The 12544-nt window shown below is 48.1% G+C and overlaps 3 protein-coding genes across 3 annotated transcripts; 2 read left to right on the top strand and 1 right to left on the bottom strand.

Annotated features, from left to right (window-relative positions):
* Window positions 1–2822: 2822 nt before the first annotated feature.
* N7525_001642 (uncharacterized protein) lies at window positions 2823–5093 on the top strand (the record flags this gene model as incomplete). The annotated part of the gene is made up of 2 exons (XM_061211991.1): window positions 2823–3902; window positions 4854–5093. The coding sequence occupies 2 exons, from the start codon at window positions 2823–2825 to the stop codon at window positions 5091–5093; spliced, it is 1320 nt and encodes a 439-aa protein (XP_061071217.1).
* A 990-nt stretch (window positions 5094–6083) lies between these two features.
* N7525_001641 (putative dynamin GTPase) lies at window positions 6084–8730 on the bottom strand (the record flags this gene model as incomplete). Its single annotated transcript, XM_061211990.1, has 4 exons — window positions 6084–6268; window positions 6331–6472; window positions 6523–8615; window positions 8679–8730. The coding sequence occupies 4 exons, from the start codon at window positions 8728–8730 to the stop codon at window positions 6084–6086; spliced, it is 2472 nt and encodes an 823-aa protein (XP_061071216.1).
* A 1595-nt stretch (window positions 8731–10325) lies between these two features.
* Window positions 10326–12352, top strand: N7525_001640 (lysine--tRNA ligase KRS1; the record flags this gene model as incomplete). The annotated part of the gene is made up of 4 exons (XM_061211989.1): window positions 10326–10541; window positions 10606–11864; window positions 11957–12282; window positions 12342–12352. 4 exons carry the CDS (start codon window positions 10326–10328, stop codon window positions 12350–12352), a joined length of 1812 nt encoding a protein of 603 aa, XP_061071215.1.
* Window positions 12353–12544: the final 192 nt, after the last annotated feature.

Genomic DNA, 12544 nt, shown 5'->3' with positions numbered 1-12544 from the left:
TTGGTTGTGGGTGAATTCCTGCTTGTCGCGCCGAACGTCTGGGTTCATTTCGTCGGCTTGGAGACGATATGGCAAATTGATCTGGCAGAGGCCAGAGGGAGAGAAGAAGGTTCGGTTCTCTACCTGGGTGAGACAAGCTAATATACTAGCTGGCAACATGTGAGGCCTGACACACGATAAACCAGCAATCTGCCTGCCTGCCATTCAACTGCCAAAATCCTGTCTCGATATGTCATTCGTCCATTTCCGAGTTGGCCAATCAACTGTCGACCTTCCATCAACACTCTATATGATGACTACACTCAGTTACAGTCACTCCATTCATCAAATTCGACGATTTAGCCGGCGACCGGTCCAATAACGAGCTCGACTGACCCGTAACCCGCCGCAACTACACCCGAGCGCCAACGCCATTCGAAAAAAATACCCAGCGAGTCCGGTCCCGGATACAAACGTAACAGTCTTTTGCCCACAACCTACCCCAAGCGCTGAAGAAGATTACTTGCGTCCAACATACGGCAAATGCAAGTGCCTACCTTGTGCCCACGATCTCCTGATTACTGGCCGGACAGGAAGAAATCCAGCGACTGGTGAAGAAAAAACACAAAAGAAAAAAAAAAAAAAAAAAAGACACGCACAGCGGCCCAAGGGGCACTTTCACCAACGAGGAAATTTATACCAGATCATGCCACGAGAAGCGTATGACAGGTGATCAAGTTCTTTAGCCAAACTCTCTGAGGGCGACGGAAGCGACGGACTGCCCCGTTCACAACACCTCTCTCTTACTTCCTTCCTTCGTGCATACATTTAACGCTTCAGACGAGTCACCTTCAGAGGCAGACCTTGTTGTACCCTTGATGAGAGTCAAGCCAAAGGCGTGTTCCTGGGTTCTGTGTCCACCATATTGCTCTACTCAAGCGAATTGACAGCAAGGATTTACGCGACATTCAGCTAGTGGCACGAAAGTCATGTATACTACTGCTCTATCCGGGGTACATACGCTTGTTCCACCGTACCGGCAGATTGGGATTTCTTTCAGCGCAGTCAAAGGAGATTGATCTTCCATATGTGGATACCAAATGGCCTGTTTGCTTGCCCAAGCAAACGGCATCATGCTACTGGTCAAAGAACCAAGTCGGTCGACTAGTTGAAGAGAGAAACCCAATGTGCGGAAAGTGGTGCAAGAGACCTAAAAAGACAGTAGGACTTGAATAGAGGGACACCCCTTTGGATGCTGGCACACTTCATTTGAGCCAAAGGGAGTGCACGTATTAGTCCCCTTGACTTATTGCCCGTATTAATTGCTTCACTCCGCATCAATTGCTTCGCTCCGCTCAGCAAAATGAACATGACCTTTTCGTTGGGTAGTATAAACTAAGGACTAATCTTCCCTAGTTTTTTATTCGTTCGCGCCGTAGGCAAAGTTATATGTCCTTTTAGGTCTTCTACACCACTCTCCCTATAGTAGTGTCCTCTCTTCGCTGTTCGCTCAGTTTAATCTTTTAGTTATAATTCACCATCCTAAACCAGTTAGAGGTGTGCTCGATTTTACACTAAGATCGAAAAGCAGCAAGAGGCGACTAGAATGGAAAGGAGAAATCTCGAGTGCCAAACATTATCCGGTGTATGTGCAGGATGCACTTCGGTTTGGGAGGCGGAAGTCGAAGAAATAGCGGATTATATGCATTGACACGGGCTGAACGGTGATGACAGCAATAGACGTCCCATGGATTTGACTTATGATTTCAAGCCTTGACTATTCACCGAACATGTACAGAAAAAGTAATTACAATATCTAGATATCGTTGCTGTATTTGATGGTATAATATCGGTGAGAATTTTAGCTGCGGTTTCAGTTACCAGGATGGGACTTAGACCATATCAAACGAGAAGTCAGAACGCCCAACCCAACTACGGCAATCACATGTAGCGAAACACATGTGTATACATGTTTTCACTGAGCTTTCCACGTTGACACCCTCTTTACTCTGCCGTATTGAGTTGAGCAATCCTCTCGGCTTATTCTCCAAGTAACCGGATAAGATGTGAGCACTACGAGTGAAGTAGGACATAGGCAATTGGTTTATCTTCTATGCACTTGTTAATAAATAGGTGCTATAAGGTTGAGACGGCGAATATAACAAGTAGAAGGGCATAAAGACGTCTCGGAAACTGTCATTTCAACGGATATCAACCTAATAGTTGCTTAATATCACTGGAGAGCCATGATCGTTGCCAAAAGATAAGACACATCTTGGAGGGGGAAACTGAAACTTCTCTGTTCCCCATGACCTGCCTTCCTTAAATCACATAAATCGGCGCCGAGACCAATGCTCCCCACACGCCAGTGTATCACACTCACGTTTTACAACTCCAAGGTTGCGCACCCCATGCACCTTCTGGGCCTGTTGTCACTACACCCTGCCTTCCCAGCCCACAACCTGTTCACACAATACACAGTCAGCTCTGATTCCTTCTACTCTGCCTGTCTACTCTACAAGTTACTTCTGCTTCATTCGAACCTGCTTTTTGGGCTCACAACCGACTCATGACACACGCAGTCAGGCTCTGGTTTCTTGCACGCAGCCTGCCCAGATCAAGGTTGTTTCTGGCTGTGATTTTATACACCCCCATCCTTGATCACGCTCACCAAGCGTATGCCGATTGGATCATAACTCCCTGTCAGCAACTCACCACATCTGCTAGTATGTTTTGGCCTACTCCGGTGACAGAGCTCTTGTCTCATGAAGAGCAATGATATCCGGGCCATTTCTTTTGATTAAGCGACTAACCGTATGATGTAAAGGTTTGCGAACGGCACAATGGCGCTCAACCAGCCCGAGCATGTTTTAGAAGGAGACTCCGAGATGCCAGACTATGTAGGAAACGTCGATGTTTCCAACGACGATACGCTTGGACCTTATGAGTACATTGATTTCTACTCAACAAAAGACATTGTGGAATCGGATCTTGAGGAAGAGGACGAGGACGAAATCGACCAAGACAACGACGACGAGGACGATAAAGCCTTTTGCTCAAAGGACCGTACGTTCAACCTTGACGACGAGCCCAAAGATTTCCGCCTGGACAGGTTCCACCAGAGAATGGGGAACATAGTGAGCTTTCTGGTGGGAAAGGGAAAGGAAGCGGTATCAGGCGACTTCGACCCGGATGACAAGTGGGTTTGCAATGAGTTTGTCCAGCCCTTAGGAAAGCATTCGGTTGAGGAGATCCTGGATATCTTCAATGATATAATTCCCGAATCTACGAGAGCAATCCTAGGATGTGCCACTTTAACGCCAGAACACATCATGGCCTTGCCGAGCGTCAATCACTCCGCATCGGATCCAGGTGTTTACCTGATATGTTTCGAAAAGGTCAGTCGAGGGCTTAAGGCGGCAGATGTACAATTCGTCGCTGCCACTGAACAAGACCACAAGGTCCCCAGTGGACTGTATACCGGATCCAGTGTCAAAAGTGTGTCTGGGCGCTGCGTGGACCACGGTGCCCTCTTTAAGAAGTTCAGCACCAAGAGACTCATTGGCGGTCGATACCTCGAGAACGGTACGAAGGTGATGTACCTCTACTGCTACGCCAACCTGCATGGGCTTGTACCGGTGTACCGGCAGGTTGGGGTCTTCTCACAGCAGTTAGAGAACATCGATCTTCTACCGGTAGACGTGCAGTGGCTCGTTCGCTTGCTTGAGCAAGCCATGATACTGCTTCTTGACGTCTACGAGCCGTGCAAGGACCCCAATCTGAGACGGACCGTTGGATACTCCGACCGGATGTACGAGGAGATGCTGGAGGAGTGTGGGGTACCGTCGAGTGTCTTCCACCCACTCAACCACGCCATGCCACTGAAACAGGGCACCTGCAACACAAGGAAGTTCGTCAAGCATGTATGCCATAATTGTGGCGCCACGAGCACGGCCACATGGTATATCGACCATGCCGCGCCCGGAGAGGCCCTGTTGTACAACTGTTCAGCATGTTACTGGTACCGATCTCGGCGTGTTGGTGAAGTACGACCAAGTAGCTTATTCAACAGTTTCCGTGCGAGGCCCACGGCAGGGCCATGTTCAAATTGCCACACTACTGAGTCCCCCTTATGGGATTGACATCCGGCAGAGAAGGACCGTGTTATCTGTACGGGCTGCCGTAGTTACTGGTCGAGGAATAAAGCCGATCGACCTAAAAAGAGAGAAAAGCAGTGCGCAGAATGTGGAGCAAAAGACACTAAAAACCACTGGCACTCTGCTTATGACGAGAGTGGACGAAAGACTGGAGAATATTGGTGCGCTACTTGTGCTATGAAACGTAAAAGGGACGTTGACAAGGAAGCCAAGCAGAACGACTACGTAAATTGTATATGTTCAATTTGCGGAGGGACCAACCTTCCTGCTTGGAAGACAGCTATAACATGCTTGTCATGTTGGCAAGAGAGTACCTCGGACGAGTACTGGAAAAGGAGCAGGGACAGGGTCGATTGCTGGAATTGCCATCGTCCTTTCCAGAAGCAGAAGATGAAGCCACTTCGGAGCAAAGATTGGAGGTTTGAACGCCAATGGCATCCCGAATTAAAAGAGTGGATATGCCAGATGTGCTGTATAAATGGCCAAAGGCATGGGTGTTTCGGGGTCACGACTACCCACCTGAAAGACCTTAAAATCAGGTGTGAAGATTGCCATGTTTTATATGCAAAGAGGTGGACAACACTCGGCAAAACATCCCTCGAACGTATCGATGACAGCAGTATCACCTGGGATCGCATTATTTGCGGGAACTGCTACAAAAAACGGAGCATGCTTTTGCTTAGGAAAGCTAGTAGGAAGGATGAAGGCAAAGACAAGACCGACACAAGCGCGGAGATAGTCTTTGCAAACAAAAGCAACGATCCACGAATGCCCGGAGGGCTTACCTGGCAAGAGTACCAAGGCAAAGATCTGGGGGATGAGCCGTTCTCAAAGACTAAGCTTCTCCTGACATACTTGCTGCGAGTTCATGGAGTTGATTTGAGGAACGACAAGATCATTGCCGACAAGATGATGGATGATTTGGAATTGGACGACATGGACACGGACGATGAATGAAGAGATCGTCCCAATCAGTAGCGCCTTTTGGCTGCAACCTGGTGTAGACTGTCTTCAATGTCCCATCTCATTCGTTTACCCTCGTGAATGAAAGTGACAACCTCTTGCGTCCTTTACTTTTTCTATCATCTATGGATCCTTCTCTCGCTATCTTGCTTATTCTGTTTGCCCTTTTGCTGCATACTATCCTCCTCACCCTCTCTTTCCCATCCGCCGATCTTTGTTCCTCATCATTTCCTTTTGTTTATCCACCTCGTCAATCTCGATCTCGCATTTCCTCTCTTCTCTGCAGATGCCAGCCTTTCGCTGTCTGCAAAATTTTCCTTTTGACCATCTCATTGCCCTCTGATATGCCCATCGCTTGTGGTGACTTTCATTCCCGCGGCCAACTTTGTCTCGATCATCTTGCTTGTCTCTAACTTGCACCCATTTGCATTCTTTCGATGTCGGTTTTTTTTTCTTTTTCTTTTTTTTTCAGTTGCATCCCTTGGTATCTTTGGCTCTTATCGCCAGTGACATTAGACGCCGCTTCCAGCAATAGCAGCATCCGGGAATACTTCACGCACTGGGGTAAACACCTTTAGTACACAGTATACTACTCGCATTTCCTCACAAGCTTATTGTAGGCACTGAAAATGGTTATCAAAAGAAAGATGCATGAACTGATTAGAACGTAGTTGAAATACATTGTTGCTGACGAATGGCCGCGGGCTAGCTTGCATAAACCGCCTGCTTCAGTATATAGATTGTTGTCAATTGATGTTAATCTGAACATTGTTTTTGTATTTTGCTTGGCTATTTATTTGGTTTTATTTTTCGTTGTTACAATTTCCCATTTGATCCATATCTCCATCACTCCATCACGCTCAAAAACATCATTGAAGTTCACATGCAAACCCTGAGAACAACCACTTCAAGCCCACATTTGGCTCAATCGACACCAATGTAAGTAGCAAAATTACAAGGATCCCAGGAGACGACAAGTTTAACCTACCAGTCCTCTTTAATGTCTGGAAAAGCAGTGTGGTCAGAGTCTTCCATTTCCACATCTGAATCCCGGACAGAGTCCAGCCACTCTTGGGCTTTGCTAAACTTCTCTCGCTCCTTCAATAACTGAGCGCGGCGATGCTGCCGCTCGGGGTCCTCAGTCATGAGGTCAAGGCAGCGGGCACGACCTAAGGTACCTATTAGCAACATTTTCCAACTTCGTATTCGACACAGGTAAATGTATGCTCACCATTATCACCGAAGATCTCCAGGTCGTCACGAAGTGTATTGACGAGACTTGCACGGCAAGCCCGGAACAACTTCATATGCGTAGACTGACACAAGACATCCAGGAAACGAGACGATGCGATATCGTAGTAAGCCAGCGAGCTCTATGATCACAATTAGTGAATGTCAAAAAAATCTCCCCCACAAAACTTACGGCCATCATGTCAAGTTCTTGGCAGTATCTGTCAGGACCAAGTTGTTCCGGTTGAATTTTCTTGATCTTCTCGGGAATCCGCTCGTCGTTCATATCATGGCCCCGGATTTTAAGCCAGCAATTGGCTCGAGCATTGAATCGACGAGCTCTCAGCACATTCGAGGCATGCTGCATCAATACCTGGTGCTGGCCTTGTGCCATTGTAAACGGTATCTCGCGCTCGGACTTGCAGAAGTCCCTCGTCACCTGCAAGTGAACTTGGCGAAGCTTGCTCATAAATTCTTTCAGGATTCTCTTGAGCTCCTGATACAACCCAGTTTGGTGGTATTGGGCAAACTCCTCTTCGAGAGCTTCACATAGCATGCTGTGAACAAGGCTATGCGTAGCCTTCAGGAAGATATCCATGAGCCTTTCCCAATGATCAACGCTCCGTTTATTCAGGTTTTCAATTGCGCGCGGATCGAGCTGGTTGGGGACACCAACTGTGTTGGAGCGAATCTTGAGCTCAGTGAGCTGTTTCAAACTAATTCTTGCAGACTTCAACCCTTCGAAGTGTGAAGTGCTGTAGACAGTCCTTCTCGGAGTTGCCGGTTCCGATGTGGGAGTACCGTTCGCTGGCGACTTTCTTTTCTTTGGGGTTGACGTGTTGACGCCCACGATCTTCATCTCACAATCTGAGTCCACAACTTCAGCCAAGTCTTCAAGGTCCTTCTGCGCAGCAACGTCCAAGATGGGGCGCGTCTTTGCAAGTGCGGTTTGGAGATCCATCACAATTTTGTTCCACTGCTCTTGCAGCGGCTTTCGCTGGGAAGATCCGTTCTCGATACTGGGGGTTCCATCGAAAAGCTCATGGATCTTCCGTTCAAGATCCGAAGTTTTACCCCAAAGGATCCGCTGCACATCTTCGGTTGGAGGATTGGGTAGGGTTTTGAGTTCTGCATCAATGGCCTTCGACTTCTCATCGATTTGGGCAATGATGGAGGGCAAAGATCCTAGGATTTGGCGCATCAAAAGGTCTGACAATGCCGTTTGAAGTTGTCGGGTGCCGAAGCGGTCTTCTAAGGCTGCAAGATCTCTTGTCCACAGGGAAGAACCGAAGAACATCTCTTCCTCCTTCCTAGCTTGGGCATGACTGACAAGTGGATCGGGATTGTTTCGAATGACATAATAACCGTGTCCGAGTTTGAATTTGCTTCCATCCAGAATTTCATGCCATTGGTCGAATGCTTCATCAGAGGGCCGACGATCGGGTTTCGTCAATACTCCAAGGGTGCGTTCCTTTGCGCCCTTGATATCGCGGACAAGACGGGCAGCACTGGAATTTGTCGCATCATCTGTCATGGGCAGTGTGAGGAGTACGATACAATGCTCTTGAGAAACATAATCCTTGACAAGGTTCTCGACAAGGTTCACGAGGTACCTTTCGTTATCTTGTTCTGCTTGGCTAATCACTCCCGGCAGATCGTAGAATGACAAATTGGGTAGTCCGGAACCGGAGATATCCAGGCGCACGGCATTGGGGGAAAACTTAACTTGCGGTGTCTGTGCCATGTCGGTAGACCCGGGGACAAAATCCTGTGAGTCGGTGCTGGGGTTCAATATAGCCAACTGGGCGCACCAGATAGCGTTTTTGACATCTTGTTTGTTTTCCAATGTGATGAAATGCTCATCATCCTGTCCACCAAGGGCAATCCATGGTCCTAGTGGCTCTGATTTCTTAGGCATCTTTGAGCGCTTCGACGGATCGAAGATGTAACGACGTGATAAATGAATCACACATTTCCAGCTTTCGTCGCTTTCAGAAAGATTTATCTCCAGGGGGCATCGAGTGCAGGTTCCTTCGGCTCTAGGCACCTTGATCTCGGAAATACCCTCGATAAGGGAGCTTTTCCCAGTGCTCTGGTCACCGACGACACATATTTTTGGAAGCATAATCTTGCTGTCCTCAATACCCAAATGACTGAGATCTTGGATCTTTTTCACAAGGTTCTTCATGTCCATTGTCAAGTTATCAAGAGAGGAGCCGGGGATTGGCTGAGTGGAGGTCGTATCAGGTAGGCCATGAGACGCCGGCATTGAAACAGCTAATCCAGCTAGAAGAAGACAGAGACTAGTTAGCAGGAAGAGTCTTTCTTGTCAGAAGAGACCAGGCTCACCCATTGCTGGACTGGGTTCCGACTTCGGAACTCGATCATACAAGCCTCCCATAGTGGGTGGTCAAGTCTGCAGCAGTGATTGTTAGCCACATAAAGACAAGAGACACCAAGTGGAGCCGGAGGTCACTGGCAGTAGAATGAGGCAAAGTGAGACATACCCAAAGGCACAGATAAGCAAAGCAGAAGATATGAACGTCGCACGAGTCAGAGACAAGCGTGATTTTCAAGACAACGTTGGCTGAAAGAGTAAAGGCCTCTGCAGATGAGGCATACCAGGGGCCAAAGGGATGGACAAGTGGCAAAATTTGCAGACAGGAATGGGCTAGTGTTGACAGATAGGAGGAGAAGGGCGCGGTCGAGGTCGAGGAGATAGGTGAATGAACGAAGATGATGAAGAACAAGGGGGGTTCGTATGGAAACAAAAGGGTGATAAGGATAGTAAAAAGAAGCAAGCAAAAGAATAACTCGAAAATGGTAAATGACAGGAAAAAGAAAGGACGACAGAGATCTTCGCGTACACGATGGGTACAAGAAGAGATGGAAGATAGTGGACACTACGTTGTGTCTACCAGGTGCTACTGATTATGGCCCTTCTTCCGGAGACATGTATCACTGTTTTCCCCGCGCCAGATCTCTACAATTTGGATTTATACAGGTTCGAGTGGCAGTATATGACACGAGGAAGCACTTGCAGTCGCTAGGCAACGAATACTTGGAGGAATATATGTAGTAAGAATTATGACATCTTCGGGGCACATTCATCTACCTTTTTCCACTTCATGGCGCTTAGTCTATGTCTCGACCACAAGTAGGTGTGAGTCATTAATATGTCCTCGTTAACTATAGATGGGACCTTCCTGTCCCATGTGTTTCGAACAAACAGCATATTTTCTGTGCCGGTTTGGTAGTGCCGGGGGTGCCCAGCAATTCAGCGAGAATACTCTAAACTAACTTGGGCTTTCTACTGGCTGTACTGGAACGTCTCACCCCAAAGTAAAGGGTATGTAGATACGCCTGGATATTGAGTCAGCTACGCTAGCCCTAACAAGTCAAAATAACGACTCCCTGACTGCGCATTAGCTCTAGACTAAACGCTCTGTCCATTTAAATACAAATAGTCACTACAAGAAGTATACCACCGTAACGCAGGCACGTGTTGCTATTGGTGATTCGATGATGGACAGTGGTGTCGCCTACATATGTACCAAGCAAAAAGGCTGTGGCGACTACTCAAGGTTGTGGCCAGGCTATCCCTACTATGTTAGCCTTGAAGTGGAATATGGTGATCTAATTGGCTTCAGCCTCTAATATAATGCTATAGGAGGTTACAATTCTTGGGGAGCACGCCGATGTATATCTCTCCGTGCCCTAAACCCTACATATCCATTTAGTATCCGCGAACTATGCTCAACAACGGACAAGAAGTATAGCGTCCGGCCAGTAGAACATAATTTTGAGTAAAGATATCATTTACTAAATATCCCATTGCCATCTATGAACGAGTCGGGTGAATTTAAGAATGAGTCATGAGAGTTGGGAGTTGTAAGAAATCGACCAATCACACGCCATGCCGATCCCGCCCAAAAATTCCAGTCCCTCATCCCACCATCCCACCATCCCACTTTTTGTTCTCCGTAACCACACATCATGGCGGATTCCAACCCTGTTCAAGAGGCTACCGCCTCCATTGCCAACCTTCTTCTTGACGAGGTCACCGGCGAGAAAGTCTCCAAGACTGAATTGAAGAGACGCCAGAAGCAGCGTGAGAAGGATGCCAAGAAGAAGGAGAAGGAGGCCGCTGCTCCCCCCAAGGCCGAAAAGAAGTCATCCGCCGAGGAAGAGGAGGCCAACTTGACTCCCAACGTTAGTGCTCTTGCGATTGAATCAAGCCCAGTTCCCTCTGAAGCTAATTAATACGTCATTCCAGCAATACTTCGAGATTCGTTGCAAGAAGATCAACAAGCTGCGCGAAACCAAGCAGCCGGATCCCTACCCCCACAAGTTCCACGTCGACACTGATCTCCGCAACTTTGTCAAGGAGTATGATGGTCTCCAGAAGGGCGAGCAGAAGCCCGATGTTACCGTTCGCGTTGCTGGCCGTATCTATACCAAGCGTACCTCTGGTAACAAGCTGAACTTCTACGACATCCGCTCAGAGGGTGTCAAGGTCCAGGTAATGTGCCAAGCACAATCTGCCACCGGAAAGCCCTTCGAGGAGCAGCACGAGCACCTTCGTAGAGGTGATATTGTGGGCATCGTCGGTTTCCCTGGTCGAACCAACCCTAAGAACCGTGACGATGGTGAACTTTCTATCTTCGCCACTGAAGTGGTCCTCCTGACCCCTTGCCTGCACGCCATTCCTTCGGAGCACTACGGCTTCCAGGACAAAGAGCAGCGTTTCCGCCAGCGCTACCTGGATCTCATTATGAACGAGCGATCACGTGATGTCCTTATTACTCGATCTAAGATTGTTTCCTACATTCGCAATTACTTTGAAAAGCGTGATTTCATTGAGGTTGAAACTCCTATGATGAACGCTATTGCTGGTGGCGCTACGGCTAAGCCCTTCGTTACCCACCATAATGAGCATGACATGAACCTCTTCATGCGTGTCGCCCCGGAGCTCTACCTCAAGATGCTGGTTGTTGGTGGTCTGAATCGAGTAATGGAAGTAGGCAGACAGTTTCGCAATGAGGGAATTGACCTTACTCACAACCCCGAGTTCACTACCTGCGAGTTTTATCAGGCTTATGCTGATGTGTACGACCTGATGGAAACGACCGAAGACCTTGTTTCGGGTTTGGTCAAGCATGTGACCGGCGGTTATGAGACAGTATTCCACACTCAATCGGGCGAGACCTACAACGTCAACTGGAAGGCTCCCTGGCGGCGAGTGGAGATGATGCCTGCTTTGGAGGAGGCCTGCGGTGAAAAGTTCCCTCCTGGTGACCAGCTCCACACAGCGGAGACCAATGAATTCCTCAAGCGTGTTCTGAAGAAGATGAACGTGGATTGCTCGCCTCCTCAGACCAACGCCCGCATGCTTGACAAACTTGTGGGTGAGTTCATTGAGAGCACTTGCATCAACCCCACTTTCATCACTGGTCACCCCCAGATGATGTCGCCACTGGCCAAGAAACACCGCCACATTACCGGTCTTTGTGAGCGTTTCGAAGCCTTTGTTTGGTAAGTTCTCAGCCAGATATCACCTACCAAAAACTGCTTTGTCCAGAATTGGCCAATGAGCTTTGAGAGGATTTTAGCTAACTAAATTATAGCACCAAGGAGATCACAAATGCTTACACTGAGTTGAACGATCCATTCGACCAGCGTATGCGCTTTGAGGAGCAAGCCAACCAGAAGGAGCAGGGTGATGACGAGGCTCAGGTGATTGACGAGAACTTCTGCCAATCCCTCGAGTACGGCCTGCCCCCGACTGGTGGCTGGGGTATGGGCATTGACCGCCTGGTCATGTTCCTTACCGACAACTACAGCATCAAGGAAGTGTTGACCTTCCCCATGATGAAGGAAGACAAGACCTCCGCCGAGCCGAAGACTGCTGCCGAAGTCGCCGGTATTGAGCCCAGTCCCGAGGAAGGAATCCGTATGTTATTAATATCAGCAAATTTCCACGAGCCGATATCACTGACCATGACTATACAGCCCACAAATGAATAAAATAACATGATCTTCCGAGAAGAGGACGGCGAGCTATGGGTGTGTAATGCGTCTTGGGGTTTGACAAACACAGATAAAATGGGTTCTCAAGAATATCTAGGCGATACAATCCAATTTCGAACAATATCCGTTGTATTTCAATTTGAAATCGGTTGATATTAATGTAGAGCAAATATCTCTTCGCCAGA

Source organism: Penicillium rubens (genome assembly GCF_028828025.1).
Source record: "Penicillium rubens strain IBT 27055 chromosome Unknown utg000001l_segment0_segment0, whole genome shotgun sequence".
Classification (NCBI taxonomy): domain Eukaryota; kingdom Fungi; phylum Ascomycota; class Eurotiomycetes; order Eurotiales; family Aspergillaceae; genus Penicillium; species Penicillium rubens.
Note: the sequence above shows the minus strand (reverse complement) of the source record. Positions and strands in the feature narration are given on the sequence as shown.